This window comes from Anastrepha obliqua, chromosome 3, assembly GCF_027943255.1.
Source record: "Anastrepha obliqua isolate idAnaObli1 chromosome 3, idAnaObli1_1.0, whole genome shotgun sequence".
Lineage (NCBI taxonomy): Eukaryota > Metazoa > Arthropoda > Insecta > Diptera > Tephritidae > Anastrepha > Anastrepha obliqua.
Window position 1 is genome coordinate 5,429,314 of NC_072894.1, and position 13,570 is coordinate 5,442,883.

Sequence of the window (13,570 nt, forward strand, 5' to 3'; positions counted from 1 at the left end):
TACGGCGACCCCATTTACTAAATAAAAAAATAAAAAAAAATTTTTTTTACCTTTAAGGGGTTATATACCCCGAAAAAAAGGGCGATTGTCATAATTTTTTTTAAATATGTTTTAGAACTTTTATTCAAATAAGGCATATATCATACTGAAGGGTAACTCTCGAAGAATACATTTTGGTGTTTTTATTTTAAAAGATTTTATTATGTATTGTTGATATCGCCCCCGAAACGCCGTTTTTTAGAAGAGGCTAGCGGTGATCACGGTAGCGCATGAGCAGCTCAACTGAAATAAAAAAAATTAAATGATTATTGTAGAAAAATGTTTTTTAGTTAGTTAGTTAATCTTAATGGTTTATTTACCCAAAAAAAATTTTTCTCGATATGAAAACCGCTTTGCACCAAAAAACGATTTTTGAGGGGTTGAAAAATTAAAAAAAAAACATTAATTCCAGCGAACTGTGCAAATCTTTATAAAAAATGAACCGTTCAGATTCACGAGGTTGTAACTTCGAACAATAGTTTTTGATAAATAATGATCACCGCGACGGTAATTTTCAAAAAACACGACTTCGAGATAATCGCGTCTAAAGTTTTGCGTGCACTTCACGTTCCAAGAAAGGTCGCGCGCTTCCACGGTCTGTAACTTTCGTTCTAGTGCTCCGACCATAATAATTTTTTCAATTTATATTTTTAAGATGATGTACTTTTAGAATATACCATAAAAAAATTTCGATTTTTTAGTCCAACAAAGGTATATAACCCCTTAAGCGCTCCATTGCTTGTCTATTTATACTCGTATACTCCAGCTGTCCACTAGTGACCCAGTGTCAAATAATTTGCAAAAATTATAAATCTTCCGATTATATTTGCGCCACCTTGTACAATGATTTAAGAAATAACATAAAACACTGAAACAATCACTGTCTGTTCCAATTATAAATCTTTTTTCAAAATACAGAAAAAAATGCGCTGTTTACATTTTGCTCGTTTCCACTCCAACTCGGACACTACTTTTTACTGATAGAATTAAAATAAGATAACCTCAAAATTTGAGTATCTTGGATTGGTTCTTGCTTCTTTAAAAAAAATAATTGTTCGAAAGGTAAAATTTTTTTAAATTGTATAATACATATTTCAAGATTAGTAACCGTTTGTTCGAAAGCATTTTAGGTTAGAAAAGTAATTAAGGTAAAATCTAAGTTTTCGTATTTAATTTTGAAAAATTGATTCGCTGTCAATTCGCTACGCATGTGCGAGTATACTACTTCTCTGTTGTTGTTTATTGCATGTCTTATACATTTGTAATTAAGGACCAGCACTTAAGTCGGTGAAACTTAGCCGTTCTTATCTACGCAACAGTCTTCAAAGTAAATATGGTTTTGGTTAAAGTTAACTATTAATTAATATGCTAATTATCTGGTAGCCGTAGTGACTCGAAAAGGCTTCGCATCCCTTTCTGCATCTTCTTGTCTACTTTCTCTTGGCTTTTAATGCATGCGCTATTATTTGATTTATCCGTATTTGCTTGTTTTATCTTATTAACCGTTTCGAACTACAAAATAGAATATGCAACTTTCAGTGTATTAATTTCAGTTTCGATTCACGTTTATTTTCTTAGGTTGGGGCACATCACGTTTTGATGGCAATCGTCCAGTCTCTCTACAGCCAGACTCTATAAGTTTTTCCCGCGTGTCTGCGGAAAGTTCCAGCGAAAGTGAAGCTCAGTCCATTTCTTCCGTATCTGGTGTGAAGGGAAGCAAAAGCAAAGAGGAGCGCCGCAGTGGCATGTTCCGGATATTTGGCCGCAAAGGTGGCGATAAAGAAAAAGAAAAGGAGAAACGCCGCTCAAGCCAAACACCACAGTAGTTGAACGAAACTTCTATTTGAAAAGTTGCAATACGATGCAAATTATCAAAACGAACGAACGTTGCAAAAATTAAGTGACGAAATCATACGCAAATGTACCAATTTGAAGCGTAATTTACGAGCGAGCGAAATTTACAACCGGCATTGATTTGCAATAGAAAAACATGTTTAGAATATGGCTGAGCTAGCCAAATTGCCGGTGTAGAGAAGAAAATTTATTTATTTTATTACTATTAACTTTTATGAAAAAATATTCACGTTGTTATTTTATATATAAATATATATATACATACATGCATGCCTACTTACATATTTTCTAATTAATAAAACCTATTAAGTCAGCAAGTTTTCTATTCTTTTATTAAAAGTATACAAAAAGCAAAAACAAAAAAATATGAGATATGTAGTTGAAATAAGTGCATATAAACTTTGTCGTATTGTACACTTGTTGCGTACTTTGGCTTCCCACTAAGAAAATAAATCTATTTCCGAAAACTAAAAATTATGAAAAATGTTAAGTATAAATTACATTTAAATGTTTTGCTTGTAAAAGTTTAATTATTTGATTTAAGCCACTTAAATGTCGATTATTTATGTTTGAAACAATATATATCTGAAAACGTACTGTAATTACAATCAAACAACGAGTTTTTATTAAAACCGAAAACCGAGGAAAGCATTGGAAGACACAATCAATTTTCGTTAAATACGATTTTCAAAAAGTAGCAGGTGTCTTATTAACCTTTCGCCTATTTTGAATATTAGCGACATGGTTTTTTCCGTGTCGTACAGTGTATGGTTGTTGTAAAGGGTCTTTCAAAAGACGGCACTTTTGTTATGTCATCTTTGACATGTACTTATAAATAAAATCTTTCACGATAGATCAATGCGCTAAAGTTATTGACAGAGAACGTTAATGTATGGGTGTAATGTTAAGGGAGGGGTCTAGGGTTTGACTTTCAAAAAATCGATTTTTTGGAAATAGCTTTTTCTTATAGTAAATCATCTCAAAAATATTGTCCCAAAATTTCAGCTCAATCGGAGCAAAACTTTTGGAGTTATAGACGTTTTTGTCCCCACCCTCTGCGACAGCTGCGAGCGTTTGGAGCGGAGCGTTACGTTTTTCTCGAAACCACTTTTTCAAAGTCCGTGACTATTAGAACTTCAACAATATTTAACCGATCCTTTTCAAATTTGGTATACAACTTCTATATATAAAATACCTCCCCCCCCCCCCCCCCCCCCCCACTGAGAGATTTTTCACTTTTTTGTTTTACATTAAGGGCGGTTTCCACTTCTACAGCGAAAAAATCAGTGAAAATCGCACTTTTTGCTTCAAAAACGCGCTGGTAACGTAAAAATGAAAAAAAAAAAAATCGGAGCCAGTGGGGGGGGAGGTTTTGGTGATAATTTAACCAAATAATTCTGTTTTTTTTATTTCAGGTGATTCACCTTTTGGAAAAGGCGTTTTCGGAAAAGTTACCTCACCGGCTTATTTCCCGATATTTTCTTACAAAAATTTAGTACAATATTGTTGAAATGATGCTTTATAATGTACAAAAAGTTTAAATACATTTTCACTATTCATATCTCTAAAGCAAAGTCTCAAAAATTCATTAAAAAAAATGCTCAAACCCTAGACCCCTCCCTTAATGTAACATTAACGTTCTCTGTTATTCAAACTTATTATGAGAATGGTCGATCTTTAAGAAAAAAATAATTCGCGTAAGATCGCAAAATTCGTGATTGTTTTAGTGGAAATAATTGTTCGAATGAGTCGCAATTCAAAGGTTGTTGAAAAATTTGTTCGAGAATAGAAAAGGACTGGCAGACCAAAGACCAAAACCTGGACGTTCTGTATCGCAAAATATTGCTGAACAACCTTCAGCATCGACATCTCGACAATTAGGTATTCACGAATCGCCTGTTTGCCGGATTTTACCTGTAAACGTGCTCTTGGTGGACCTCTAAATGATGTCATTTTTCGCATATAACCGGTAAAAGCCGTATTTTGAAGAAAAATAACGAAACCTGAAAGAACCTGAATTTGTGCATGTTTTTTAATTAATTAAAAAAAACAGCTAGACGCATTTTTTGAAAGAGCCTTTATTTACGCTGAGGCTCAGAGGCTCGCCCACAATATTGCGACCCTATTACTCTTTTCATGGCTGAAATATTGCAGGAATCGTTTCGCGCCGGACGTGTCGTTCGAAAATATGGAAATGACTGCCTTTCATTTCAACTTAGTTTTGGGCTAAAAACAATAAATAAGCAATAAAAAAACTTCAAAGTAAATAAAAACTTAATTTTCCTCTTCCATTAACAATCCGCGTGAAGATTAGAATGGAGGAATTTTATAATGCGCTTGATTAGCTGGTGTTTGGTTAGCATCAGAATGTCTACATTTTACTGGCAGAACGCGGGACGTTGGCTTAAGCCTCTTCTTTTCAGCAAGCATTAGCAAGTGGCGAATAGATGAAGCAACTGGTATAAACAAACATATCTTGGCAGCGCTGGAATGGAGTAGAGAGATAGCGAGCAGAAAAGTGGCGCATAGAAGAGACCTATTGTGGCGGCCATTATCAATTCTCATAGAAAGTAACACTGCCGCAGTTATTACAACTCAAAAGCACCTTAACCATTTACTGCATTTAATTAATAATGCGTTGAAAAAAAACTGTTTCAAGATGGAAATGAATATATATATTGTATGTATATATGGTATATATATAGAGGGTTTTCCAATAAGAGGTGGTATTTTGATATTCAAAGAAAAATGCTATTTTTTAATATAAATGATCGGATGTTTATTTCATTATAAAGAGGAAGGTATGCCGGTAATAGTGGAAAATAACATTAGGCAAATGACCACCACGACCACGCTTACAGGACAATATCCTTTTCATGAAATTTTCCATAACCGAATTGCAAAGTGGCTGAACTATGTCCTCGATAGCCTCACGAATTCCATCTTTGAACTCTTGACTTTGAATCGACCCTGGGCTGTTGGCGTAGAGCTTCTCTTTCACGTGACCCCAAAGAAAAAAGTCACAAGGTGTTAAATCACAACATCTCGGTGGCCAATTGTGACTACCTCTTCGAGAGATAACACGATCCGGAAACTTTTCCCGTAAAAGATCAATAGTTTCGTTGCTTTGTGACACGTAGCGCCGTCTTGTTGAAAATAAACGTTGTCCAGATCAAAACCATCCAATTCCGGGCATAAAAACTCGTTAATCATCACTCGATAGCGCAATCCATTCTCAAATAACACCTGTTATTGGAAAACTCTTTATATATATAAATGGCGCTTACACCCTTTTGGGGTATTTGGCCGAGCTTCTGCTCCTTTTCGTGGAGGGTGCTACAGTTTAAAGCCGACTGCGAACGGTAGATATGAGGAGCTTTTTCGTGGCAGAAATACATTCGGAGATGTGCCATTGCCTGCCGAGGGGCGACCGCTATTAGAAAAAACTTTTTCTTCATTTTAGTATTTAACGGAGATTCGAACCAACGTACTCCAAATTCCGAATGGTGGTCACGCATATTAATATAAAAATAATGAAAAAGTTTAAGGTTCACAGAACCATATATAAAAACTAGTTGTAAAGTATAAAAACCAGTTGAAAAGCGGAAAAATTATTATCCGTCGAATGGAAAGGATGAGTATATCCACTCCCTCACTTTTTTTGTAAAAAAGTACTCACGTTACTCTATTATCTTTTTTTGAAAATGAACCACTCACACTCCAATTCTGCTTTTTCACCCATCTGCACAAAAGTGAGGTTATTTCGAAATATCATAAAATCATAGACAATTTTTTTTTACATTTTATTGTTAAAACACTTCTGTTAGATGTTTGGTCGAGCTTAACGAACACCTGCTGTTAGGTTTGTTCATGTAAACCTTATCCAGTAACTTTCCAGTAACTTAATTTCCGACAACTCGCTCTCGAAGAGAAAAATATCAAAAAAAGTGCATCAACGCAAAGTAACAATTTGCAAGTTTTACGAATAGCTGATTAAATTGTTTGGGGGGAAAAATCACAAAAATTAAAAAAGGTTTCAGTTGAACTACCTCGTATTAAATTAAAAAAAAAAACCCAAATAAAATGCAAAATAACGAGCTTAACATCAGATGATGTGACCACAATAATTTGTTCCATTTCATCTTCGTTGTCAGATGGAGAACATTAATTTAGCAATTGTATTGTTGTGACAATCACGGCTTTCCTTTGCTTCAGCATACCGCACTGTCTCTGGCGCTGCAGTATTTGTGATCAGCGGGAAGATATCCGTCGACCTCATGGCCGGGAACGAATGGATGTGTGGGACTCCAAGAAGGAACACGTCATCACTAGCTTCTCAGAAAGGATATACCAAACCATGCTACGGTGGCAAATCCGATGGGTCACCGAACCGAGTGGTATATTGACGGCGAAACTTATTCCATCAATTGACTAATGGGTCCAAAGGAACTTCGGTGGAGTGAACTACTTCTTAACTCAGTTCATCTCGAGCCACGGATACTTCCGGAGATACCTAAACCACATAGGCAAGATAAGCGATTCCAAGTGCATATACTGCAAAGCGCCGAGCGATGACGCGGAACACACGTTTTTTAGTTGGGACAGATGGCTCGCGGAAAGAAAAATTCTGAGGAAGCAGATTGGCGACATAGCACCGAGCAACATAATCAGCAAAATACTCGAACGCGAGGACAGCTGGAACGCGGTGAAGAAATATGTACATCAGGAAACGTATTTCGAAAAAAAAGTTAGACCTCGACACCTTGCCAGCAAGTGAAGCCGCACAGATAGATAGAGATACAAGAGACGAGCCTATAGCATAAAAGCTGGCCACAAATATGTTGGATCCAGACGTGGGTGAATAGAATTGGTCCTTTATGGATGCCGTTCTGCACCCTCCCGAAGGAATATAAAAGTAGCCCCGGGAAGGGTGTCTCCCCAGAAAGAGCGGAGTGATTGTTTTAGTGGGCACACCACAAGACGCAGTAGATTACGGTTGCTGTAAGTGCGAAGGCATTATGAACCCTACCTCACCCACCAAAACAAAAAAAAAAAACAACAACTTTCCTTTCCTTCATATTTTTCTTGCTTCCGCCTATGCACGTCTGTATATAGTATATGTACATATGTATATTGCCAAATTAGTTAATAACCAAGAAGTGCAAGCGTAAAACACAAAATATAACTTCAATGTTTTCAATTTGTATTTCGGAAACTGCAGCAACAGTGACTGCAGTCTGTGCATACATCCCAATATCATTAGCCGATTCCTACACAATTAATATATGACTTCAAATACATACTTACATTCTCCATTTTAATAACGATTTTTTTTTTTTTAATTTAGAATTTTGACTCAATTCTCAAATTTTGATTCGTTACTTTGCGAGCAGCTATTTTTCTCACTTGCAAATTCTTACAAGTAAAAATGTATCCAGCAAAAACTTGCAACTTCCCCTCAAAATGAAATGACATTTTACTCTCTTAATTGTTACAAATGATTTGCTAACAACACTTATTTAACAATAAACAATGCTCCTGTAGAAAGAGTAAATAAATTTAGATACCTTGGTTGCCTTCTCAACGAAAACTGGGATGTCTCAACAGAAATAAGATGCCGCATCGAAATGGCACGATCCGCATTTCTCAAATATGGTAAAAATCTAAAATGTCGTGACTTCAATTTTCAACTAAAAATGCGCTTCATAAAATGCTATGTATGGTCAGTTCTACTATATGGCATGGAAATATGGACCATAAAACTCTCCGACATGAATAGACTGGAAGCATTTGAAATGTAGCTTCTCCGGAGATTGCTCAAGATACCATGCACCGACCACTTTCTAATGCAGAAGAGCTGCGAAGAGTTCACGGCGACAGGCAACTAATCAAGTGCATAAAACGGCGAAAAACTTCATATTTGGGGTATATTCTACGAAACCCGAAATATGAACTGTTGCAACTCATATTGCAGGGCACGATTGAAGGAAGAAGAGGTGTCGGGCGTAAGCAGTTTTCGTGGTTGAGAAACATAAGGCAGTGGACCGGTATACAACTTGTGGGTCCCCTCTTGGAAGCAGCTAGAGACCGCGAATCATTTTGAAATATAGTACAAAATTAAAATTAAAAAAAACACCAGTCTAACGGTTAGACGCGATAGAAGTGAAACCTTCCGTAAAACAAACTGAGAGAGAATAAGACGAAAGCAGCATTAGGAGCGGGATAATTATAGGTTCATTATAATATTGCTATAAAGTTCATATTTTATTTTCTTCATTTTATTATTATTCATCCTCAATGTTTTCAATTTCAACAAATGATACGAGTGGCTTATGATAGCTAAAATATGATACAAATGTTTTGGTTTCGATGTTGTCAACATGTCTTTGAAATACCGCGTCAATGGTTGTTTTTGATCGTGTTGTCGATTCAGTGCGATTGTTACACATTTTTAAATTGAATGTTGTATTGAGAACGTCAATTAAAGGAACCGCTGTGTCCAATGCAAAATATACATTAAAATCGCCACTTAAAATCATTGGAACTTTATTGTAATCTTTTCTAAGTATCCGCGATACTTCTGGTGTATACTTTATTAAATTTTCGTGAATGAATTTCGTGATGCTATTTATTGATTTTTTTTCTGTCGATATTCACGACACTTTTCTGCATTATTTTTCGGCATAATTGCGGTAAATATTTAAAAATGAAAATATTTAAGAATATAAAAATACACACGCGGTTGCTATTATGAGCGTCCCCAGCAAAACCTGCGTGACCGAAACTCTAACACAATTACACATATGCACTCGTATTTGTTTGAAAATCGACTTTTTTTTTTGGTTCTCCGTCACCTTTGGAAAATGTGTAAACAGTAAGCAAACTTTATTCATATATTTTTCCTCATTTTTGCATCAGTAAAATTAAACAAACGCCGTAGCCGAATGGGTTGGTGCGTGACTACTATTCAGAATTCACAGAGAGAACGTCAGTTCGAATCTCGGTGAAAACACCAAAATTAAGGAAAACTATTTTTTTAATAGCGCTCACCCCTCAGCAGGCAATGGCAAAACACCGAGTGTATTTCTGCCATGAAAAAAAGCTCCTCATAAACATATCATAAAATAAAATAAAATAACTGTATAAAAAAAAATTTTTTCCTGTGACTCGAACCAAGGATTTTGGATCGGAAGATCACATTGCTAGTCGCTCGGCTACCGCGCCATGCTGTCGGCGCTGGCCTATAAGTTATTTAGTTCGTCGCTACGTTTATATCAACATATAATATAACGCTTCGTAGCCAAGAGTGTCGCTTTTTTCGTTTCACTTTTTCTCAAATCACTCCCAACGATTCTAAAGAAGTTTTCACTTCAAAAAATTGTAAAAAAGTGTAGGTATTACTTTTAAATTGTATAATCGCTTACATTCGATTACGATTAGCAAATAAAGAAGAAGCAGACCTATTAGCAGACCTATTACACGGCATGAAACGATTTGTATGCCATCACCATCCGTACATCAAGACAGTGGGTTTATATGAAGGGTGGACACCTCTATTATTGCACTCATTTATTTCAAATATAAATGTTTACGATTCGCACGAACAGGTGAGAAGCTTTTGGCTTGAATATTTGCCATTATCTGCCAAAAGGCGATTGCTATTGGATAGAACTTTTTCATCATTTGGACGTTTCGAACTCGAGGTCAACCTAACGGCACTCACACACAAGCACATTCAGCTACGGCTACAATAAATTTAATTTTTCTACATATTCTACTCCACTTTCAAATCCATTTTACTCCAAAACCTCATTACAGAAACAAAGTTGTAGTACATCCTAATGTGCTAGGGTGCACTGGATATAAATATAAAAAATAAAATGTTCCCGTGATAGTCTGGTATGCATTATTTGCATGTCTTGGGCTAAGAAACAGGCCCATCTAATAAGATAGAGCTTACCGGAAATGATAAACCCACATGTGCATGTATATGCAGTTTTCCACTACTTATACATTTAAAACAAACTATGATTTCCGGTGCGCTGCTCTACATCTTTCACCGCCTACCCCCGGTTGATCCATCGGGCTGTTAAATTGTTGCATTTAATTAACAATGTTGCGACTCGAAAGTCAATATTTAAAGAGAGATCTTTAGAAACTTGCCACTTAAATGTAAATTTGCGCTTAATGCATCTCAGATCGCATTTCCCCGCGATAAGAAAACGCATTTATTTACACCTGCCGGAGGTATTTAACGGCAGCTACCAGCAGTTTTCGAAGGTATTCTGTTTACGCTTAACAAAGAGGCATTTCGCCCGACAATGGCTGCACTGCCGCTTTTATTAGTTAAACTGCTGTTCCTGCATCAAGTGCTGGCACAAGGCAACAAAGGGTTAGAAAGGGATAAACAAGAATTGGGCAATAACTCAACTCTGTTGGATGTGCATGTGAGGCTCTTCAATGACTTGCTTCAGCGGGACTCGATGCCTAAGGATACAGTGGATAGCAGGCAACCTAGCAGTGCCAACAAAGGACAGAATGGCGCAAGTGAATTGGAGAATATTTTGTGGCGAGCGGTCGACAACAGCGAATGGCCATTGGCGCTATATCTTATGAATGAATTCACGGCTAACACAAAAAATGGCACAGTGCATTTCATTGCCTACAAAGTGTTGTGGCGGAAATTGAAAGCGAATAAGTTGCACTACGACCCTAAAAATATTATAGATTTGTATTTGGCTATGAAGAATGTGACCCTGTCTAGACATGATATTTGCCGCTCAGAACGATTTCGCTCACTTGGGCTAGAAATTCGTGCATATCTCATCGAACGAAGCGCACAACTACTTGAGGTGCCGTTGCATGCCGTCAATTATAACGCTACAAATTCCATCTGTAATAACGAAACAAGTTACCCCGTGGTACGCCAAGTTCTCAGCCAATTGGAGCGATTGAATGAAGATATTTTCGAAGAAATTTTGAACGTGGCATTTGACGCTGTGGAATTACTAGAAAGCAATAGGAGTGTAGCAGCGGCCCTCAACTGCTTGGGTTTGAACGCCAACCAACGTTTAGTAACACATTTGGCTTTTTTGAATAGGAACAAAGACTTTCACTCGCTACTCTACAATGATGTTCAACAACTTCTAAGCGAATGCGATATGGGCAAGTTGCCACCAAAGTATTCGGAGCAAATCAGTATTTTCCTGCCGGCATCTATGGTGGCGCTGCAAAATGCCAGCGCTGTTTGTATTCGCAACACTACGGGAAATTTCGCTTATCTAAGCGAATGCGCACAAACTACTTTGATGTGCACCTATTCCAGTGCCTATAAGTATCGCTCAGTCTTCGAAGTGGAGCGCCTGCTGGGCAACAAGTATACATTCCATAGTACGTTTTGGAAACGTTTCATCAAATTGGAGACCAACTATCCCAATGGCAATGGCTCTGTGCCGGCATTTATTAAAAACGTGTACAGCTCAGCACCGCCAAGTGTGTGGCAAGTATTATTCGTGGGCAATAACGTCGCTTTTGTAGACCCCAATATGCGTCAATATTTGTGTGGCGGCAATCAGACAATGTGGAGCCAATCGGAGCAGCATGCGTACACTCGTCGGGCGGAGGACTTCCAGCTGTATCAAAATGAATGCCTATGGCTGATAGAGGACTGCAGTTATTTGATCTGAATTGTGACGAAAAAAAGTTGGCTTTATGAAGTTTAATGAAATAAATATTTTGCATACCACAATTACGATAATTAGACTGTTGCAGGCGCACAGCAGGCCATGTAGGCCGGAGAGGATGGTTTCACCATATATGGGTATAGGGAATCGAGCTACATACAATCGAGTTTTATACAAAGTCTGGTTTTTTTTTAATTTTACATCCAAGGGAAATTGTTCAGGTATTACATCCTTTTATAGCATTATAACTATTTCGTAGGGGTTTCTAACTTTAATCTGGTAGGTTTTTTTGACAAAAATTGGTTTAGTAAAGTTTTTCACAAGAACGGCGAAGTTGCACTCGGTGAATTCCGCAAAGGCGGCCCAATTAGCTTTATTAAAGTTAACGTAGGATCGGTGATTCGCGGAAACAAGGTCGGCATGGGTAATTGGTCTGATGCCAGAGATAACATAGGTCGCCAAGTTATGCTATCGATAACACCAGCTCTATTTGTTATGTCAGACGAGCTGCTGCAGTTACCCACTGTCCTGGACGTCGTTGTTGTTGTTGTAGCAGCATAAACATTCCCCATACTTACATACGGAGAATGCTGCTGGAGTGACAGTCCTTGGCCGGATATAAATCCGGGTCGTTTCGGTAACGTAGAACCGACTGTCGTGGACGCCGTCTTTCTCTGTGCTGAATCGTCTATCTGCTCTAGCAGTGGCTATTCTCCACAATCGTTTAGCAGGCTTTAATGTCAGAGATCGTGGTGCGCATTGAAGTCATCTACAACGAATCGGTTGTTGTTGTAGCAGTGATACAAGCCCTGTCAGTGTACTGTATATTACCGGTCGTCTTCCTCTAACTCATCTAAAGGTAGGCCCAAGAAACATGCTGTTTCGACAGGTTGAGTCCAGAGGGAGAGGGGTTTAGATGAGTGGGTTTGTTGGGGTATGTGAAAAGGTGGTTAGTGTCGTGCGGGGTGCCTTCACATACCGGACATATGTTTAGTATGTCGGGGTCAATTCTGGATAAGTAGGAGTTTAACCTGCTACAGTATCCAGAACGTAATTGTGCCAGTGTTCCGCAGGTCTCACGGGGAAGCTGGAGGTGGTGGTTGGACTCCGATAACGGCATCCGGTGATCGGGAGCTTAGGAAGGGGGTGACGGTCTCCCGATGAATGTCGTTTATTGTCTGTCTAAACACTGGCTGGTCCAGTAGATGTATATTCGTTTTGTCCTGGATCTCGTACAACCAAGCGGCTTTCACTTCTGATGAGTACACCAATTTCAGGGTGATATCCAACAGGGCAGCAGGTAACAGGCGGTATGTAAATATTAAAAATTTCGAACTCGGCATCGCCTGACCCAACTAATATTCTTTGACATTCTAAAGTGCTGTCCCTGCGGTCGATGCCTTCATCGAAAACCCGACACTGCACAGTCGGTGGACTATAAACGCTAGGCCTCCACAACTGTGTCGCTCGCATTATTTTCGGTGCACTTTGTAGCCCTCTCTGATCAGGGCGAAACTAATGTGCAGTTTTTTCTCTTGGTCCGCAGCTTTTAGCATTCCATGTCGATGCATAAAATCGGTTACGTCATCAATCTTACTTAAGACCCCGTTGCAGCTCAGTTGTAGAAGCTTAAAACTTCTCGCGATGAGAGTAGTAATTCGGGGTGTGAGGGACGCGTGGGGTTGTCTACGGCGGCCTGGGTGTACACTGTATTGTTGTGGCCTGGTGGGGGTAGTCGGCCGCGCCACAGTGGGCGCTTGCAAATGCAGACCTCTAAAGCAGGGTACAAAGAAATCACGTGTTCAAGCTCGAATAGTGCGCAGGCCAGAGCATCTCGAAAAGTCGCACCAGCCATTGCAAGAGTTTCATTTATCTGATGTCAGGCTCCGAGCTGAAGAAATTACAAAGATTGTTAATATAAACCTTTACATTCGAAAAGAGACCATGACGTCACATGCCAATATGGAACAATTATCAGCGCATAAGAACAAGGA

At 38.3% G+C, this 13,570-nt stretch overlaps 2 protein-coding genes across 9 annotated transcripts in view; both read left to right on the top strand.

Moving 5' to 3' along the window:
• Positions 1–2,210, top strand: part of LOC129240415 (spectrin beta chain, non-erythrocytic 5) — a 111,504-nt gene extending 109,294 nt beyond the window's left edge. For all 8 annotated transcript variants that reach the window (XM_054876189.1, XM_054876193.1, XM_054876191.1 and 5 more), the window contains one exon: positions 1,618–2,210. In XM_054876189.1, coding sequence (XP_054732164.1) covers positions 1,618–1,865 — 248 coding nt within the window. In that variant the 3' untranslated portion in view covers positions 1,866–2,210. The remainder of the gene's footprint in view (positions 1–1,617) is intronic.
• Positions 2,211–10,194: 7,984 nt separating this feature from the next.
• On the top strand, positions 10,195–11,650 carry LOC129240417 (uncharacterized). Its single transcript, XM_054876198.1, has one exon. The coding sequence runs from the start codon at positions 10,215–10,217 to the stop codon at positions 11,577–11,579; it is 1,365 nt and encodes a 454-aa protein (XP_054732173.1). The 5' UTR covers positions 10,195–10,214; the 3' UTR covers positions 11,580–11,650.
• Positions 11,651–13,570: the final 1,920 nt, after the last annotated feature.

Coding starts and splice junctions, on each gene's coding strand:
- LOC129240417 (XM_054876198.1), top strand. CDS start 10,215: ATGGCTGCACTGCCGCTTTTATTAGTTAAACTGCTGTTCCTGCATCAA.